This window comes from Sipha flava, unplaced genomic scaffold (genome assembly GCF_003268045.1).
Source record: "Sipha flava isolate LNK unplaced genomic scaffold, YSA_version1 193_pilon_pilon, whole genome shotgun sequence".
Lineage (NCBI taxonomy): Eukaryota > Metazoa > Arthropoda > Insecta > Hemiptera > Aphididae > Sipha > Sipha flava.
In genome coordinates, this window is record NW_020272753.1 from 320,922 (window position 1) to 341,953 (window position 21,032).

At 26.3% G+C, this 21,032-nt stretch overlaps 3 protein-coding genes across 7 annotated transcripts; all 3 read right to left on the reverse strand.

Moving 5' to 3' along the window:
- Positions 1 to 6,189: 6,189 nt before the first annotated feature.
- LOC112681638 (tektin-2-like) lies at positions 6,190 to 9,777 on the reverse strand. Its single transcript, XM_025551893.1, has 6 exons — positions 9,528 to 9,777; positions 9,142 to 9,358; positions 8,878 to 9,092; positions 8,040 to 8,262; positions 7,754 to 7,977; positions 6,190 to 6,533 (listed from the first exon to the last, which is right to left on the reverse strand). Exons 1-6 carry the CDS (start codon positions 9,728 to 9,730, stop codon positions 6,395 to 6,397), a joined length of 1,221 nt encoding a protein of 406 aa, XP_025407678.1. The 5' UTR covers positions 9,731 to 9,777; the 3' UTR covers positions 6,190 to 6,394.
- Positions 9,778 to 10,525: 748 nt separating this feature from the next.
- Positions 10,526 to 12,935, reverse strand: LOC112681632. Its single transcript, XM_025551883.1, has 2 exons — positions 12,076 to 12,935; positions 10,526 to 12,017 (listed from the first exon to the last, which is right to left on the reverse strand). Exons 1-2 carry the CDS (start codon positions 12,466 to 12,468, stop codon positions 11,469 to 11,471), a joined length of 942 nt encoding a protein of 313 aa, XP_025407668.1. The 5' UTR covers positions 12,469 to 12,935; the 3' UTR covers positions 10,526 to 11,468.
- Positions 12,936 to 14,463: 1,528 nt separating this feature from the next.
- Positions 14,464 to 20,986, reverse strand: LOC112681631. 5 transcript variants are annotated; one of them, XM_025551880.1, is made up of 4 exons: positions 20,667 to 20,789; positions 18,855 to 18,931; positions 17,432 to 17,531; positions 14,464 to 16,346 (listed from the first exon to the last, which is right to left on the reverse strand). In XM_025551880.1, the coding sequence occupies exons 3-4, from the start codon at positions 17,522 to 17,524 to the stop codon at positions 14,631 to 14,633; spliced, it is 1,809 nt and encodes a 602-aa protein (XP_025407665.1). In that variant the 5' UTR covers positions 17,525 to 17,531; positions 18,855 to 18,931; positions 20,667 to 20,789; the 3' UTR covers positions 14,464 to 14,630. The 5 variants fall into 5 exon arrangements, with proteins under 5 accessions (XP_025407665.1, XP_025407667.1, XP_025407666.1 ...); XM_025551882.1 differs by lacking the exons at positions 18,855 to 18,931; positions 20,667 to 20,789 and adding an exon at positions 18,163 to 18,192 and having other exon boundaries at positions 14,464 to 15,956; positions 16,053 to 16,346; XM_025551881.1 differs by lacking the exons at positions 18,855 to 18,931; positions 20,667 to 20,789 and adding an exon at positions 20,920 to 20,986.
- Between the last annotated feature and the right edge of the window lie 46 nt (positions 20,987 to 21,032).

Consider the following 21,032-nt stretch of genomic DNA (forward strand, 5'->3'; position numbering starts at 1 on the left):
TCTAGTCTACCAAAATCAGACTCGTTCGCTTTTTTTCAGCCGGTACAATGTGTTCGCAATCACCGGATTGATCCTATCTCCGTTCGGGTCAACCATTCTGTCATCGATCCGAGATACCTCTTCTCGACCGGGTCCGGATAACGTAGTTGTGCGTGTCGAAACGCACTTAGAATTCACTCTGCGGTAGACGGCCGAGCCAATTACTGAGGTTAATGTTGAGATGCTTACTGTTGATACTACGTCAACATCCCTTTCGGTCTTAAATTATCGAGACCGTAGCACTCAGAAAAATCAAATTGCTTTCTATACCATATATACGTGTAATTTAACGTAGTCCTGCAGAAGGTATAGAGTAATATCTAACCTAACCATAAGTGGTGTTCTCATTGGGTATTTACTCATAGGCGTGCGCACGGAGTGTGCCCAGGTACCCCCGAAATTTTGTAATTTGAACCATAACATTTTAGACTAAAAGTAAATGGCACGTATTTAAATTGATATTTCTCAAATTAAATGTAATTATATTACAAAATATTTAGTAAAAATGAATGATATTTCGTAATAGAAAAGCTAAAACTAAATTTTCATAATTTTCTTGCAAAAACTCATTATGATAATATAACAGCTACAATTGACTACAAAAGTACAAGTCATAAATAATTGAAGTTATCAGAGAAAACTACACGAGATTCAAGGAAAATATATTCATTGGGACAAATATACCACAATATTAAATAAAAAATTTAATTTATGATTATTTAATTATTTATATATTTAATTTATTAAATATACCTCACGTTTTGTAAAGATAAGGCCCAAAAATATTGTAGGCACCCACTTAATTACAGGTCTTCACACGCCTATGGTTATACTACTAATGGAGGCTCATGTGAGTTTCACATAGGAGCAGGAATGGATCCACAGTTGGAGAACTGTGGGTTAGGCTATTTCAGGCCACTTATAAGGACTGAAACTGAACTATAAGTATATACCTTGTTATAAAAAAAAAAAAAACACTATGCCAATATAATATGTTTTCAAGTTTATTCATAGTTATTATTGAAAAAATTAACATTTATTATATTTTGTGGAGTCTCACATGAGGTACGGCATAATAGTTATTTACTGTACTATACAATTAAACAAGTGACTATATTTAGGGGAAGGGGTGGAAACTGGGGCATTCGGCCCAGTATGGTATTTACTTCGCGGTGTTATATGAGAAGTCTTCAAGAGACCAATTTGTCGACAACTATTAACTGTTGGTCAGCTGACCTGAACCCACCCATAGATCCGACCCTGCATAGAGGTGCGACTAAATTTTCCAAACTTAGAGGGGGTCTTCCAAAAAATGAAAAAAAAGTTGTGTTTATTTATCTGAACTAAAATATGTACTCGTATTAAATCTGTTATACCAGCCTTACTCCATGATAAATCACCTCCAAAACAAACAAACTAACTAACTAACCTAACTATCTTAAAATGTTTAAAAGATGTATTTGCATGCTGTATAATCACTTTTAAACACTGAGAACCGAGAGGCGTTTAGCTTCATCATGTGTGCGAAATAGATATAAATGTCAATGTACGTTTTTATACTTGATATGGTATAAAGACATGCATTGATAAGCGAATTGCTCTATCGCATCATAGTATCCTACCGTCTACAGATCAACTGTCACTTAATTTTTACATTTCTATGATTTTCTAACTAGAGTGTAAATGCATTCATCCTAAATATCCCACACCCACCCAAACACCAGAGTTAAATGAAGGAGCGAACTGTCCCATAAAAGTACGTGTTCGGTGCCACTGGTGACAACGTTAAGCCATTTGTCCATATTAATATTATCATTGAAATTTTCATTGTAATTATCATCAAATTAACCGGCATAGTTACACAATTAAACCAGAATGTACAAATTTTTTTATACATAAATTAAAAAATAAAAAACCTTTTGTCCTTCAAAAATCACCATTTTCATACAGAAATCGAGATTACTCTAAATAATGCCTTATAATAAGCTTATTATTTTTATTTTATTAGTTATTCTATCGAATAATTCCTAGAATACTAAAAAGTTTTGTTTTCATATATTCCATGATTGAAAAGTAGTACTTTATTAAATATGATTAATGATTTCCTTAAAATTCTCAGAATCGTTTCATCGATCGTAAATAGTTTATCGATTTTTAACAATAAGGATTCATTAAAAATCCTTTAGTATCACAACTTATGTCATTATTATTGTTAATTTGTTCCTAAAAATTGTTATTGTCCGTAATTCTGGACTCAGACTTTTGCTTCTACGAATAAATAATACTTTATAAGTCTAACAATGTACTATAATACGTCAGACTGTGTTGTAACTTTCATTAGTTATTTATATTTAATATTTGCTTATAAAACAACTATAGTAAGTAACATAATATAATAAAACCCACTATATACCTATACTTAGGGCTGGGCAGTATCTTAGATACTAGTATTTGAGATACGTATCTGAGATACAATTGTACCTTGTATCTGGTATCGTGGATTTAAATACTTTTTAAACTTGTATTTAGTATTTTTTTATGATTAAAGGCTAGATACAATCTATTGTTATGTAATAATAATTATTAATAATTTAGATTAAAGTTTTTCACGTCAAAGGCATTCACTTGATAAATGAACAATATATATAATATTTGCTCATAATAAAGATTATATTACATATAATCTTTATTATGAGCAAATTTTGTAATCAGGAAGTTATATAAATCCAGTTTATCGGCAGAATGTTTTCTTAATTTTATCGTGCTAAACATTTATTTTAGACTGTGTGATTGTGCGGTGACCGGTTCATATTTTCTGTCTACGCGAGGTTTGTGTAGTCTCGTCCGATTTTAAGTATCTATTACTAAAAATATGGATAATAATGTAATTGTTAATATTCCAAAATCATTAGATGGAACATTCTATACAATATTAAATTTTGATGAAATAATTAATGTGAATTGAAAATTGAAATTAGTCTCTTCAAAAGGTAACCAGGAATTTATTTTAAAACATGGGATATAAGATATAAAAAACTATTATTATAATACTACAAATCATTTTTTTTTCAAATTTAAACATTTAATAGTTAATGTAAATAATGTAAATGAATAAACAAATAAATAAATATTAATAAATGTATAAAGTATCTTATATGTATCTCAGCTACCTTTATCTAATATTTTTAAAAATATCGAAGTATCTTGTATCTTGTATTTAGATACTTTTTTTTAGATATCTTGCCCAGCCCTGCCTATGCTAAATATATTTTGTCTTTGAGTTAGATTCATGTTTGCGTAGGTACTATTTTAATGTATTATATTATGTTCTGATATATATATAATATTTACTGTCCCAAAAATAAGTGAATCCTGCACATAGCTCACCGCAGGTGATGTCATTATGTTGGATGCTAAACGCAATTCCTCGTAAAAATCAGTGTATATTGTAAGGCGCTGTTGAGCATTGATTGCGATATCGAGAACATTTTTTGCGATTTTAGAAGTACATTTTTATGTTGTTGATAATGTTATAATGATAATATTACGGGTGAGAAGGTTGGTGAACTCAGTCGTGTTAGTACGTGTAGCTAGCTATTTCAAAAGAGGGGTGTTATTCAAAATTATACACAACAAAATAAATACTTTATGTATACTTTATTGTACAAGGATACAAACACATTAGTACATTACACATGAATATCTATTCATGTGTAATATACTATTGTATAAGAAAGTATTTAAATATTTTATCATATTAAAATTTCAAATGTACATTTTTGTCATATGTATCTATTTTAAATCGCGCATGATACGACTAAAACCACGGCTTTGGTTTATTAGACAAAACAATGTAATGAGAAGCTGGATCTCGGCTTTACATTATTGTTATGTATATATTTCGTTATGATAAATATGTTTTCATCATGGTTTATGATCAATTTTTACCTTTATTAGACTTCAATATAATGTTAACGCGATTAAGGGAGGTGTTACTACACCTGTAAACCATGGCTACGGGCCTGGGTAAAATGGTTTGAAAATTATATTTTTGAAAAACCACCGATATCATAATTTTGTGGAAATTACGCATATTTTAGTGAAGTGATTTTCAAATTTTTAATATTACATGTTAAATTATTTTACCAGTTATATGTATTATTTTAAAGATTATTTTTCGGAAGTCGATTACCTTATCAGCACTAGCCTACGCCGAACATAGACGTAGTTTCTTAATTGTACTTGTTTGATTTAGTATTATGTATATTGTATACATTATTTATATGCGTTATGAATATAACATTATAATAGGTATGCGAGCCTTGATTTGTTTCGATTCAGTTCCAGTAATTCCACCAATAATTATTTTACAAATCGTCGGCTTTCTATTTATTGCACTGGTATAATGTACCTATTCATATTTGAAGTACAGTATTAGTTTGAGAGTGCACCTAATATCTAGCGTAGTGTTTATTCATATAAAAAATTATATTTAGTATACTTAGTTAAGAGTAGAGTTATAAATGTGACTTTTGATAGAAGGGTAGAAGGAATTTAATGCGTTGTTGACAAAAATTATTAGAATAGACCCTGGTAAAAATAATAGGCACACTCTGTGTTCTGTGAGAACGTTCCCTATTCGGCTATATTGTATTATGCATACATGTATATCTGCGATATGATTAAAATAACATAAGCCATAGTAACGTACAATTAGATATCCATTACAATATGTCCAATGACAAGTGTTGAATCTTAAACGAATTTTTGATTGAGCTCTCTTACGCGTTATTAATTTGGATAACAAAGCTATGCCCCCCCCTATGTCCATAGGCGTAACTAAGGGGGTAGTTGAGGGGTTAAGCCCCACCCCAATATGAATTTTAGCCTTCTTGCCATAATTTTTAGTCTTGCTAACGGTAGCTACATTTTTAATTTTAATTAAATTAACCCTAAGGCCAACTATATTACCAAATCGATTTTCCAAGTTAGCATTCATAGCAATTGAAAGAGATTTGTCAAACATCCTAAACAAAGAAGACATTTTGAATTAATTTGCCAATACTGAGCGGAAGCTTAAGCTGCAATAGCTATAAAATTCTTTTAAGTTTTTAATTTTTAAGAAAATTTAACTTGTATCTAAAATAATAATAATAATATTAATAATTAATATAGGATAAATATGTAAAAAAAAAATACATATATATATCATCACAGCGGGTCTCGTCGCTGTACATAATTGTTTAAAAAAAAAAAATAGAATAAATTGGATTGAAAATTGAATTGTCAAAAAAAATACAATTGGCCATATGACACTATTTTGCAAATTAAGTGCCAACAAACTAAATGATTTAAAAAATGATTTGCGAAAGTCGATATCAGATTTTCATAATTTATTTTGTAGAATTTAATTCTTGTCAATTAGTGACTGACAAATGATTTGATCCATCGGATTTTTTGTACTACCTAACGGATTTAATCTCTTTTTTTCACAACACAAGAATTTACCAGCGAAAAATTGAAAAAAAAAACGAAATTGATTCTTCAAAGACCAAATCCACTTAAAAGTACGCTTGTGTATGGTAGACTAATATGTTGAATGGTACTTCGTGTATATTCTTAAACTAAGCTAAAACTCAATAATAAGACTACATCGATATTATTATTTGTGCCACTAAAAATAACAAAGAATTTTATTTGTTGAACGTTTACATTTTTAAATTTAACTTTTAAAATGTTACCTATATAGTTTCATGTAATGATGAACCAATTTAAAACAAAAATATATGTAACAGATGTATAAGTATATTTGATTTTATGTGACCAGTTAGACGTAAATAGGTACATATTGAGTAATTTTTTATATAAACACGAAAGGGTAGTGTATTAAAAATAATTTTATATCCATAGAATTCATTAAGCAGCGGTGCACACAATAGGCCGGAAGGGTTAGTACCATCTTTAGTGCTATTCTCATTTTAAAAAGGTGCTTATTTAGTAGATGGTAAGTGATGGGTATAAGTTTACTAATTCTGCTCAAATTTCAATGTGTGCTACTTAAATTAAGTCTAGAATCGTATAAACAATATAAATTGATTTTCTAGAAAAATTATAAATTAACAAGAAAATTTGTGAAATAATTTTTCTGGATAATCGTATCTATATATTATTATATTATTATATTTATGCCATAATATTTTTTTAACTAAGAAAAATAGTAAAACTGCCGCTACGCTAACAGACCTACGGCCTTCTTGATTATCATAATATTATCAACAGTTATATAATAATATTGACTACATGTAGTGTTTCATAAATCATGACCTAAGACCTAATATTAGTATATTAATACCTATTACGAGATAGATTCTTTTTGATCCAGCAATTGTATTCTATATTCGAGACATTTACGATCAACTTCTAAAGTATGAGCTTTGTGTTTGAGTTCCTCTTCTACTGCATTTACTAGTTCCACGAGAATATTATGTTTATCTCTGCGAACAAAAAACTGTTACAATTGTTTTATTGTTGTAGAGTTGTACAAACAGAGCTGGATTAGTATTATATATTTCGATAATTCATGGAGTCTAAACCTATATATTTTGATATTACTATATGATTTTTACTTTTATACATTGTATCCTACTACACTACAAGCTTGCTTTTGGAAGCATCATCTAAAATATGCTATAAATTAAATTAATTTCCTTTAAAAAAACATAACAAATATATTATTTTCTTCAGGAGAAGTTAAGGTTTAACAGTGAAAAACAATATCGAGCATATGACCCTCCCTACTAGTCCTACAGGCGATTATTCTTTCCATAAAATTTACTATCACTGGATAACACATTTCCCCATCGAATTCGTTGAGAACACGACGAATTTCTGGCTTAAGTTCCAAGACATTTCAAACTTTGTCCTGGTAAACTCGTGACTCTCTATAAGAAAAAATCACATGGCGTAAAGTTTCAAGATCGAAGTGGGTAATTTTGGCCACGCAACGAGATGAGTCTGCCCCAGAACTTCTCACGAAGCAGAGGAATTGTTTCTCTTGAAATGTTGCAAGTTTTGACTTCTAGTTGTAACTATACCTACTGAGCTCAGTAATTTTATTTGGCTTCATTTGTACCAAATGAATATGAAAAATGTATGGTTTTGACTTGTCACACTTCAAGAAAAAAATCACAATGCTGCGTGAGAAGTTCCTGGACAGACTAATCTCGTTACATGGAGACCAAAGCAACCCATTTCGATCTTGCGACTTGACGCCGTATGATTTTTCCTTATGGGGATACACTAAGTCACGAGTTTACCAGAACAAAGTCCGAAATGTCTTGGAATTTAAGCGAGAAATTTGTCGTGTCCTCAACGAACTAAATAGGGCAATGTATGATCGAATGATGATAAATTTTATGGAAAGAATAATCGCCTGTAGGGCTAATAGGAAAGGTCATATGCCCGATATTGTTTTTCACTGTTAAACCTTAACTTCTCTTGAAGAAAATTATATATTTGATATGTTTTTTTAAAAGAAATTAATTTAATTTATAGCAGATTTTAATCCTGCGTTCTTTTTGAGACACCCTTTTGATTTGATTTGTTCATAGCTAAGAAAAATATTGTTTTATTTTGTAATTGAGAGTAATTCAACTTTTTTGGGAGATAAGACATTTTCCTAAATCCAGCCCTGAATATTTCATTCTTATCATACTTTGTTTGATTTAGCTTATTTGTTAAAATTTGAATAGTGTTATCAAGTTCAAGTTGTTCTTTGTGCAATTCAATTGTAGTTTTATCTAGGCATAATTCAGCACCGATTCTGTACAATCTCTCTTCGCAACGTGTTTCAACCAACTTTTTAGAATACAACTTTTTATCTAAAGCATTTTCTAAGTTTTCAATTTCTTTTAGAAACTTTTCTTTGTCAGCCAATATCTTAAAAATAAATTATGTTTATGGTAGCAAAATAACATATATAAACATTGTATTTGTCTCACGTTCGATTTTTGCCATTCTAATTCATATTTAAGCTTATCTGTATCATAAATACGTCTTCTCAGAGCATAATTTACTCTGCCATTTTGACCTCGAAGATCATTTCTAGCTTTATTTCGTGGCAAAAACATAGTTTCACGCAATTTTTTTGAAGAGGTCAATTTTTTTTGAATACTTTGTTTTATGTTATTACACTGTTGGAGCCATTTTTCGTATGTACCAAAACTAAATTTTTACATTTATATAAGTAAGTATACTAAATATTTACACAAGTTTTTTAATATTAAGAACATTAAATATTCTTTAGGTAAATTTAGTTCTTAAAATAATTTTTAAATAATTTGCTAAAATATAATTATACATTAAGGAAAATAAATTATTTTATTCTCATAATAAATTTAAAGATTTTATTTTATTTTATATGAGAACATTTTTAATTTCATATTTTGAAGTAGAATATATTTTTAAAAAATATTATATATAAAAATAAATTAAAGCACTACCTAATTAATAACTTATATATATTTAAAACTAAGGTGAGTGGAGTAATGCATTTATATTTTATAAAATAATCTCTCTCTTTCTACTCCACTTGTCATACATTTAAATAAAAATGGTGTAATAAGATGAGTATGCATCTTAAAAAATTAAAACTGTCATTTGTGACTATAATAACTTCAAGTTATGAGAAAAATCTCTTTTAGATACACAAATTGAAGGTCAACTGTAACCTTATAACAGTGGAAACAATGTATTAATAAATTAATTTTTGTTAAAAATATAAAAAAATGTTGTTAATTACAAAAATTACATACATTTTCCAAATTACTTCATACTTACTGTTCAGGAAATCTTAGCGGATCTGGTTTAAGAGATATATTCGTAGAATCTTTTGTCATTCCCAACAATCTAGTATCTATACAGATTGTATTATTTTTATTATTCAAGTCTTCTTCAACATTAATTCGTAACTCCTCTAATTCATTTATTTGTTCCCATGCAACTTGGCAAATTTCAGTCAACATTTTTTTTAGATTTTCTAAAGTCAATTGTTCCTAAACAAACATTATTAGTTTTAAAAAGTATTTATTATACAATACATACAGTATTTAGTTCAGCAGATGCAATATCATAGCAAAAATCTGCTCCACCTCGTTCATCTCTTATGCTTAAGCAATGATTAGTTACTGTAAAATTTAAATTCAAATGATCAAGAACTTCTTCAGTTTTTTTTTTATCATTTTTTATATCCTCTATTTCTTTTTCTAAATCTTTGTAAAGTATTTCAATCTGATATTTCCAACGTATTATTTCATTACGTCTGAAAAGTATAATTTTGATGTTTAAAATTTAGAGAAGTAAAATTGATACAGTTACATTACTGTACTCCTACCCATTGGGGTGTTTGTTATTTATTGATTTTTTTATTGCAATAAATAAATTATAATAATTATTATTATTATTATTATTAAAAGTATAGAAGTGCATACCGGTTTAGGATAGCAGAATTGGTATGATGTGTATTCCAATAAGTAGTAATATCTGTATTATTCCTTATCTGGTGTGATTCATTTCTTAATTCAAATACATTACGTCTATGGTCATTACATGATTCTTTTAATTCTGATATTTTATAATACCAATCTGTTTCTGCTACTCTAGTCACAGGCTTCTCAAATGTAACTATAGACATTTTGTATTAGTTTGTAATTCTTATAAATATTTCTTAGTAGAAAATTACTTTACAGATAATTAATATAAGAAAATAAAATTGCAACATAAATCTAATATAAAAAACAAATATACATATATATATATATATTAATAGCTAGATAGCTTAAATAAATAATAGCATATATTATTGATGCGGAGAATTGTTATTGAACACACAGTGTACTACATAGTATCAATTGGTTACTATACCAACAACTATAGTAGTAATATTGAAATAAACAAAACCATGGGTTTATTCTTTATTTAATTAAACTTATAATAAAACTTCTTATCCATGTTTTGGGGCTTGCCTGTAATTATGAATAAAATAAATAAAATAAAATAAAATAAAACAAAAAAATGCAGTTGTTACACAGTACACTATTGTAAATATATATTATGTATAAGTATACATACATACAATTTATTATTAAAAATACATTTATTTTTAGTTTAAAAGCTTAAATTTGATTTTTTTAAAGATATTGATAAATATAGCAATAGATTATACTATTCAGTATTTTAGATAAATTTCTGTACAAACTACACAATGACTTATATTTAAACTTAACTAAAAATAGTAGGAAATATTATGTATTAATATAATTATCTAATATTATTATTATTATTATTAATAATTAGTTTAATTAAAATTTAATGAAAGACAATTTTAATATTACAAAATGCATATAAATTTAATGATACTTGATTTTCTAAAATAAAAATGAGTCTTAAAAATTCCATATTGAGTTAAGGCGTATACACACAAGTGCAACACATAGTTGTTAAGCACGCATATTTGTAATTAATTGTTTTGATATTTTAAACAAATACTGTAAATTTGTAAACGAATCCCTGGTAACCAAAAATCACAAATATGACAGCTAATTTTGTTTTTACTGATTTTGGTTCCCTCATATTCGTTGTTTGTTTCATTACTTTTGGACCAACTAAATTGATGAAAAATTGTAAATCTGATTATGACATCCTAGTAAAATTTTTAAGATGGCCAGTTTTCATAATGGAATTCTGAGTAGCTACGGACTAGCATTTATGCTCAACTACCATAAGTCACACAATTTGATCTCGTGTATATGCGCCTTTACATTAAATTATACATTAGGTAGTTTCAAATAAAAATATTTTTTTATATTTATTATTAGCTTAGCACTTATTATAAATATAATTTTTGTATCAGTCTTAATTATCAGACCTTATAAAATGTATAACAGTCAGTGAGTATATAAGACATTCGAAAAATTTATAAAAATGTAATAGTTATTGATTATGTACATCTATATATAATATGTATATAATTTTGTTCATTAAAAGTATAGTATAAAATATAATTGATACTAATAAGATAAAGATTAAATAAAACAAATTAAACCGTCATTTTTGATTGTAGAAAATGTTAACTTCAGTAAATGAGATACATATAAACCAAAACAATACAATATATTTCTTATTATAGTGACCAGTTAAGATTATACTCATAGTAAAAATAAAAAATGAAGGAAAAAAAAGTAGAAAACTTGTATCAAAGTAAATTAATACATATATAAGTGTCTAAGCAAGAAGAGATCCATACTTATTATTACAATAAATGATAAGGTTTTATTTTAAAAACATATTTTGTAATACGTAATAATTTATAGTTTATAACTTAATTATAAGTATCTCACTTAATCAATAATTCAGTCAAGTACACATACTGTTTACAACACATTAATAGGTTCTTTATATCTACGATTAGTCAAAAGGATTTCTGGTTCAGCTTCATCTACATGATTATCAGGACTATATTGGTTTTTCATGGAAATATCTTTTAAGTATGGATACATTGAATGTAAAAAGAAAATTAAATGTAAAATATTTTTCATCATAAATATTGAAGCATTTTCACTGAACACAAACCACATATACAATCGTACGGCTAAAAATGGCATTTGAATTAACATTAAATGCAAAAAATTATAGCATACTGGTTGAGGCAGACCCATTGGCTTGGTATCAATATCTGGCTGAGACACACTATATAGTATCCACAATGGCAGCATGAAGTTTAATAAGGCTGTGGCGTAGATCAAATATTCTATGTACCCGATCTTAGCAGTTGTAGATATAACAATAGATAACATTTCAACTGAATCAAATATCTCGATGATCCACGAATTGGTTGGCCACCTTTCACGGTCCACTTGGCGTCCTACACATTCAGCACTGACCAATAAATAAAACAAAATGCCAGAGATGCCGATCAGTAGCTGAAAGCAAAAATAAAAATATAAAATGTCCACATTATGAGAACAATGGTTAACACACCTTGAGCATTTGTGGTCCCATGAAGTCATAGTTACCGACTAACGAAACAACACCGTTTGAGAAAATCAAAACGATCTTGCTGAACAACAAAACTACATACGAGATCCAAGTAATGCAGTTGAGGTACACGGGATACTTGGTCTTACTTTGGACCGCATTCGCGGTCCTCTTGTTGCGCTCGTATTTGTACTCCTTGTAACAGTTAACGAAAGTGTGGTAGAACAGCAATGTCAGTACGATGTTGAGCACCACGAATAGTACGTTCGGATACCTAGAATACCAAGTGTCCTCGAACACGATCATCACGTAATAGTCGAGACCCAGCAACTGCAGCAGCAGCAGCGTGAACAGCGCACCCGCGTCCAGCACGAAAATCGTTCGCATTTTGTTCATAGTCCCGGCTAAACCGTCTTGGGTCGATGATGAATTAATCGGTAATCCTGATAAATCCAAACTATTGGAGCGCCGCGATGTGATCTCTCGAGAGAAATAGACTGATGATTATAAGGATGAAACCTAAATGTACGGTTATGTATACAATTCAGAAGATTCTTTGAATACGGTTGTTACGTACAGCGAACTAGACAACTAGAGGAACACTAAAACAAAGTCACAATGTGACCCAACATGATAATATTAAAATGTTAACAAACGATTATTACGTTATATCCTATGGTTAAACAGCCTCGGTATTGTCATTGATGAAATTACGTTAAATAGTAAACAATGGCCATTGTTATCAGTGCGCGTCGTGTGTCGTGTTTGTGTTTATTATCAAACGGTCCGCGTGATCTCTCCTTCCATCGCCATCGCACGGTGTTTCGTTGACTCGTGCACGGACCGCGACCGTCTCCTCATCACTTATCCACTGACCGTCGTGTCCTTGACCACTGATCGAGTATTTATTAGTCTGAGCCGAGTTCGCATCTAGGTCAAAACTATTTATAATCGTCTTACCCATTCGTCTATGATTTGATTTGCGTTCCCGACACGACAGGATTTAAATCAAGGGCGTATTTAGACTTACTTCTAGGGGGGGGGCGACTCAATTTTTATTTTTAATTCAAGCTCAACATTTACAAATCAAATTTTGGTAATATTTAAATCGGGTGAATCCTTAATATTTGTGGTTATTTTTTTACACCTGTCTGTGTTTTGAAAGTTACGCTTGTCTTTTATTTGATTTTTCACTAAATATAAACCCGACAAAAACCCCAATTCAGTATTCATCGCCCCCCTCCTAAAATAAGCCCCCGATTCAAATCAACTGTTCTGTGTCCATGATATACCGGTATCAATAATCCCAATGATCGCTCTTTTACAATAAATAGTTATGAAACATACTACACCTCAATTTCAGCATTCTAGGATTGGACAGAGTTTTAGTACCTACATTGTGGACTATTATATTTATTATTAGGAACATTGATTTTTAATTTATAAATTTATCTGAACCACAAGTTTCTAATTATTATATCAAAACTGTGTACACTGACTATTAGTAAGAATATGTACATATTTTTTCCATTGGTAGTAATAGGTAATAGGTAAATTCAAATAAATAAATTGTACCAGTTGAAAATAATGTGAAATATTAGTAGATACTGATCTCTATGGAATTTGAGCTTACCAACTTGAGCACTTATTATTTGGCCAACACAAAATTGCACATTTTAAAATATAAATTTTCTGGGTGTTTAACAAATGCTTTGACGATATTGAATTATTAATAAAATTATAAATTGTTTATTTTGACAGCAAAGTTTATAACATTTTAAGGGAAATACAATATCTTTGAGCTGTACCCTTTCAAATTCAGTCTAATAAATTATCGTTCACTATTTAAGTTACTATACCATTCATGTATTTAACACAATAATGCAGAATACAAGAATAAGGTGTTCTTCCTGATGTTAAATATGAATATTCTTGTTTTAATTATTTTTTTTAATGCATTACCTTCAGCTTAAAAAACTTACAAACATATTTATATTTCTTAAAAATGCTTAACTATTTTTAAACTGGTAAATTAGATAATAGGTACTTAATAACACAAGTAATAACTATTACTATATTAATAATGGTATAATAATTAACTATTCATCTATTTTGTAGATAAAATACATACATTTTAACCGACATAATATTTTGATTTATTGATTTTATTATCTAATAATATAATTTTAGAAATACAAAATCTTGATGTTAAATTAAAATTTCTAATTATAATAGGTATACATTTTTATTTTTTGATCTATTGTTTTTTTTTTTTACTAAATATATTTAGGTATAAATTGAACACATTTTTTTTTTTTTTAAAAAAAACATTTTTAAATATAAAATATATCAACAATTTTTATTACAATAACAAAATTATGTTTTATTCAGTTTAACAACATGTAACAATATACAAAAATATAACAGTTTAAATATGGTAAGTAACAGAATCAGTACAGTACATTAAAAAGTAAGTGTATTGCAAAGTATATGAAAAAAAGGTTACAAACTCAGTTACAATAACTGTTTTGATCAGTTTTAATGTGTAAATTGTACTGTTAAGAACATACTTTGATAGTATATTTTTTCAAAAACTTATCAGTATCTTCGCTTTCTTTTTTTGATTTATGCTGAGTATCAATATTATTTACATCTTTTATATTTGGACTTTCTTGTTTAATTTTACTATGTGTATTAATATGGTTTAAATAGTTTTTAAATATTTTAAACTTCAGACCACATATTTTACACAAGCAATTTTTATTTTCTAATAAAGCCAAATGTTCAGAACGATGCATTTTCCACTCAGCAATTGATACAAAACAACTTCCACAAATTTTACACCCCAAAATAGGGTTATACATATAATTTAAATCATCATTATTTAAATCGCTATGATCTAAACTGGAACTATTTTGATTTATATCATTAGTTAAAGTTTCTAGATTTTCTTCAAAGCTATCCTTGCTAATCAAATCATCTACATTTAAATACTCAATTGTCATATCTTCTTCAAAATGTTCATCATTTACATACTCAATAGTCAAATTATCATTAAAATGCTCTTCTTCTATATACTCATTGGTCTTAATGGTCTCACAACCATCATTCATTATAATAGATATAGTAGGGGCAACTTGATCCCTCATATCATTATTTAACCATTTACCTATACATTTTTCATCATCATCAATAATTTCATTCACATCTACCAGAGTTTCATCATTAATATTTTCGATCAAACAATGATCAATATTTTCTTTTCCTTTATTAGTCATTAAGTTATTTTCCATATCATTTTTTTTCAGTTCATTATAATTAAATTCACTATATTTTTCCTCAAGTTTTGACAGCATTGATTCCAATTGACTTTTATAACGTTTATTCTTACCTTGTAATAATTGTTCACGAAGAAGTTTCAAATCATTTTTTAGTCCTTCTAGGTTTAAATAAATATCTTTTACAATAGAAGAATCATTTTTCTCTTTAGGTAATTCCATTGGATTATGATGTCCAAAAGATTTTTCATTTCCTTCAATATCATGTTTCCAATCAGTATTAAAAATTTTCCAAAACTTTTCAGTAACATTTTTCATACTAACAGACAACGTTTCTTTCCTACCAACTTTAACATTACTATTAGAAGGTTCATCAATATTACTAACCAATAATGGGGTTTTAAATAAAGTCTCATCATTGGCTATTTGTGCTTTTATTTTTTTTGGTCTGCCTCGCTTTTTAGGCTCAGCAGCAATGTTCTTTTTAGGCCGTCCTCTTGGTTTTTTCACAAGAGGCTCATCATTATCTTTAGAACTATTTCCACGTTTTGCTCTAACAATTTTAGGTGGACTTAATACATAGTCCGAATAACATTTATTACGTGTCTGTAAGGTATTTAACATTTCATGATTTAATAAATTTTTTTTTAAATCATAGCTATGTATATCTTCCATAGACTTTTTTTTATTTTTTTTACGTACTTGTCTACATTTTCGTTGTTTTTTGGTTTTCAAATACATCAGATTTTGTTCTTTACAAGGTTTGACACAAATATCAGTACCAACATGAGCTATGTATGACAATCTTGAGTCAAATTGTTGATAACAATTTTGACAAACAACATTTTTATCAATAAAATCAAAGTCTTTAGTTGGATACAGTTTTACATTGTCTTTTTCCAAACAAAAATTTTCATATCCAGTTACTATACTGTTATTTTTTACAGAGAGATCAGTGCATGAATTTGATGAAATCAACATATGGTTTTCTAAAACCTAAAAACAAATTAAACATTTTTTTTTTTTTTAAGATAGTTTAAAATCTTAAAGCAAAATTATTTGTTTTTAATTGTCATAGCTAAACTAAGAGGCTAAATTTCAGCATCCTTGTAATGTTAGATATTTTATACAATGGATACTGGGTTTAATGATAACACCTGATATTAAATAAGCAATAACATAAGGCTTAAGTTTTATGCAATTAAATAAAAAAAATTGTTCGTATTATAATATAGATACATACGGTAAAGGCTTCGAAATAACATTATTGATTTAGTTTTAGATTTTTTATACCTAAACGACATAATTTTACCTTTATAGATGTGTATAAATATATAGCCTGTTTAGAAGAGTTTGCCATTTTATAGTACTTTATACATTGCATTATATAATAAGGTAAATCAAAATTTATCACTAAAAAAAAGTTTTTATATGAAATAATATCAAATCAAGACTTTATTGAAGAATAATTTATTATTATATTCAATAATTTAAATTATTATGTTTAAATGAATTATTATTTTAATTATTTTAATTGTCAGATAAAATGTACAATGCAAAAAATCTAATGAAATTATTTGATATTATAATAATAATTAAAAGACATGTATTATACAGTATATTAACTCTTATTTAGTATGAGATTTGAGATTCAACTAAAACTGTAAAATAAAGTAAAAAAGAGAAGTAAATATAAATCAGATATAATGTAGGAATATATTAGTAAATAACCATTTATAATTGATGAATATTTCATCTAGTTTTATAAAAAAAACTATAATTATATCATAAAAAAAACATAAAAAATGTCTTTTATGAAAAATAGATGTGGGTAATAGAAAATTGATTATAAAATAAAAATATACAGGTACTTAAAATATTTCAGTAGAAGAAATAGTTTGTTTTGAAAATTCTGGTAAGAATTATTCATAAATATTAATTGATATTACAAAAAAAATTATCAAAAAGATTTTAGTAGACTATCTACATAATTATTTAATTTATTTTTTTTTTTTTTTAATAGTTTATTCTGCATATTTCAATCAACATAATGATTATTAAATTATCTACTTTGCAATTACCTTGGGTGATTTATTTTCATGTACTAGTGGTACAACTGGCACAAGATTTAATTGTCTCATAAATGCAATTTTATCTAAATCTTGTTCAATCATTTTGAAACTAAAACAAAAAATCAATAAATTCATAAGGATTATTCAAAATTGAAATATAAATAAATATTTATTATCAACTGATACCAAAAATAAATAAACAATTAAACAAAAATATAATTGACTATTAAAAAAAATAATTTACATATTATATCAAATTAATCTCAATAAAACATTTTTTTAAATTAAATTAATTCAAAATTCTATAAAACATATATTAATCATGTATGTGTATTTATTATTGTTAATCCAACAATTATGCAGTATAATTGTTAATATTTATTTCAATAATTCAATACCATTCTCATTTAAATTATTTAAATTTTAATTGAAAAATAAAACAACATTTTTTAAATTCTTAACTATGTATTTTAAATAATAAGGTTAACATAAATTACATTTAAAATAAATTTATTCAATTAGTTATAATAAATTTAACTATTAATTACTACTATTTTTTAACATTAACCATCTAAAATAATATAGAACATAATTAGAATATAAAATATACAATAAGTAGAAGGTCACAATTAATAAATAATTAATTAATTTATAATTACTTATATTTTATAACTATTTTTTTCAAAAATAAATTATTTAATTTTAATAGAATAAAAAATTATATTAAATAATTCACTTACATAGGTATTTTATAAAACATTGATTGAAAACTGAAAAATATAAAGGTAATTATTTTGGATAACCAAAATGAAATTTTTGAAATAGTTAAAAAAATTACAATAATCAAATAATAAAATTAAAAATAAAATAAAATTTAAAAAATAAATAAATATAACAAGACAGTTGCAGTAATCCTGTAGCAGTCTTATACAACTGACACTACACAATCGCATTCCGTGTGTACTATCGATAGTAATATCGTTATATCGATAACTACTAGTTTCCTTATATCGTATACAATGTTGTAAAACTTTTTATGTTATTAAATAATTATACTTATAACTTATACGAGTGAAATTTTAGTGAAATTAAAAAAAAATTGCTTTTTAAGATATTAAAAAACCCAGGTTGTTAATTTAAAAAAAAAAAAAAAACACTTGTTAAATGTTACAAAAACATGATAATAATTTCTAATTCATATGTAATAAATGGAAAACACGCTTAAATTAAAAACAGAATAATCGACGTATATGACGATTGACGAAAATGTAAAATTGTCTGAGTGTCACTGAATATCTATTACTACTACCCTATGATTCTGCAAGCAGTGTGACCATTACAATATTAATTACATTTCTAATCCATTAGTATCAGAAATTTTTATTTGTGTAAAACAATTATTTCTTCACGATTTAAAAAAAAAAGTAAATACCATATATATGATACGTCGAATATATTATCAGAACATATTGCATTTGTTCTCTCTTTGTTGGTCCCGAAATTGCGTTCCTAAATGTATATAATTTTAATGATAAATGTAATGACTAAACATTTAATCCTACAAGACAAATTTATACATTTTTATTTTAACCATTTTCATATATTACCTGATGATTATTTTATTTTATTTAAAAAATATTTTTTCTTAATGTAATTGATACATTTCGAAATTATTTTAAAATTCAGGTTCTATTTAATTCGGATTAATGAAATAAATAAAAAAAGAAACATTTTAGATTTAATTGTTGGTTTCAGATTTGAGTTTCAATGGTTTCATGCTAACTATTTTATGACATTGTTATAATTCGTTTTTAGATAACTCTATTCTTTACTATTTACATTTAACCTAGTTCACAACATTTAAAATATTGGTTTTTTTATTTAATAAAAACTATATGTTATAAGAATAATATGAATTATTTATACTTTATCAATTAATTTTTAATAATTTATGATATATTTACTTATTGACGACTAGGGAAAAAATGTAAAAATATGATAATCATTAATTATTATATTTTTAAGTTTTCATAAAATATCAACTCACCTACACGTTCCAATTATACACATATTATATAATTTTATGTACATATAACATATATCTACTAATAACATATTATCTATCTAGTTATTTGGTTACCAATATATTAATTAATATTATACTTAAATTATTATAATAAACATTTACATTCATAAAAATGTACCTACTAACTTTTATTGTTAAAAAAAATTGTTCAATTCGTAGGTAAATAAAATATAAATGAAACGATAAGAAGTTTCGTCAATAAAACAATATATTCAAACAACATAGATGAAACTTAATTAAACGACTAAAATAATTTTATCACCAGCAATAGACTTTAGTTTGTCAATAAACCCAATTGTAGATAATTCGTTTTTCTTTACACATTTAATCTATCGACCATGATGAAAATTAATTTGCTTCTATTACATAATTTACAAAATAAAATACAGTTGGGATAGATGATTTATACATTAATTTTGCAATTCTTAAATACCTTAAAATATAAAAAATGAGCAAAATTACTATATAATAGAATGAGATAAATATTATCTCGTACGAATAATTATAGAAGTATAAAATATTATTATCCTTATAATTGCTTATTCGTAAAACGATTAGTAGGCTGTAATTTTTAAATTTGAATTAATATACCTAATTCCAAACCATAAAGGTATCATTAATAATAACATTATTAATAAAACAAATACTGATGTATTTATTTTCTTAGATTATTTATTATTATTATTATACGGTTACATTGGGTACAATTGAATTATTTGTTGTAAATATTTAATTATAATTCGTGACGTCACTTATTTTCAAATCTCATACTCATTATAATATAAATATCATAAATCTTTTTTGACTTTTTTATCTATAATTATTTGATTAATTTTTTTAAGACCAATTCAAGAATATTCAAGATTTTATACAAAACAATAATTCATATATGTAAAATATTTTAATTTAAAAAAAAAAAAATGTAAAGCACCAAGGAGTATAATTAAATATCCTTTTCGCCCCCTTATTTTTTTTTTTAATTCCATCCCACATAGATACCAGAGATACCAACATCTACTGCATATCTAATGTTATACCATTGAAAAATTTTTATATGAAAATTAATAATATTATTTTATAATTATTAGTTACTTAATAAACGAATAAGTTATTTATTTTTTTTTTTTTTAATTAAATATTATTTAAGAAAAAAATTACCTCAGAACTCTTCAATTCAGTACGATAATTTTTAACATTAAAAATACAATAAAAATTAATTTTAAATTGAACACAATTAAAAGAATGTATGTTTAAAAAGTTAAAACAAGGCCAGCAGTAACAAATTTCTATATGGTATGGCAGTATATAAAATAATAAATGAAATGGCATGTAAAATTACTAGATCGAGACATCCAGTGTAGCCATTTAAATAAAAAGAAAAATTTTAATAAATAAAATTAAAGCCACTTACGATTTACATAATATCCTTATTACAGGTAAAATGTGCAAGAAATCAAGTATAATTTTGCGAAAACCATGCAAACACACTATGTGTTTAAATTTGCATGAAAATAATATTTAATA

What these genes read in the sequence shown, in the direction of transcription:
- LOC112681631 (XM_025551878.1), bottom strand. Translation starts at nt 18,182, where the DNA reads ATGTTTTATAAAATACCTAT. An exon ending in ATGTTTTATAAAATACCTAT is followed by an intron (nt 17,532 to 18,162) that starts GTAAGTGAATTA and finishes TTTTTGTTTTAG; the next exon opens with TTTCAAAATGATTGAACAAG. An exon ending in ATGAAAATAAATCACCCAAG is followed by an intron (nt 16,347 to 17,431) that starts GTAATTGCAAAG and finishes ATTTGTTTTTAG; the next exon opens with GTTTTAGAAAACCATATGTT.
- LOC112681632 (XM_025551883.1), bottom strand. Translation starts at nt 12,468, where the DNA reads ATGAACAAAATGCGAACGATTTTCGTGCTGGACGCGGGTGCGCTGTTC. An exon ending in TGGGACCACAAATGCTCAAG is followed by an intron (nt 12,018 to 12,075) that starts GTGTGTTAACCA and finishes TTTTGCTTTCAG; the next exon opens with CTACTGATCGGCATCTCTGG.
- LOC112681638 (XM_025551893.1), bottom strand. Translation starts at nt 9,730, where the DNA reads ATGTCTATAGTTACATTTGAGAAGCCTGTGACTAGAGTAGCAGAAACA. An exon ending in CATCTGCTGAACTAAATACT is followed by an intron (nt 9,093 to 9,141) that starts GTATGTATTGTA and finishes ATGTTTGTTTAG; the next exon opens with GAACAATTGACTTTAGAAAA. An exon ending in TAGAATGGCAAAAATCGAAC is followed by an intron (nt 7,978 to 8,039) that starts GTGAGACAAATA and finishes TTTATTTTTAAG; the next exon opens with ATATTGGCTGACAAAGAAAA.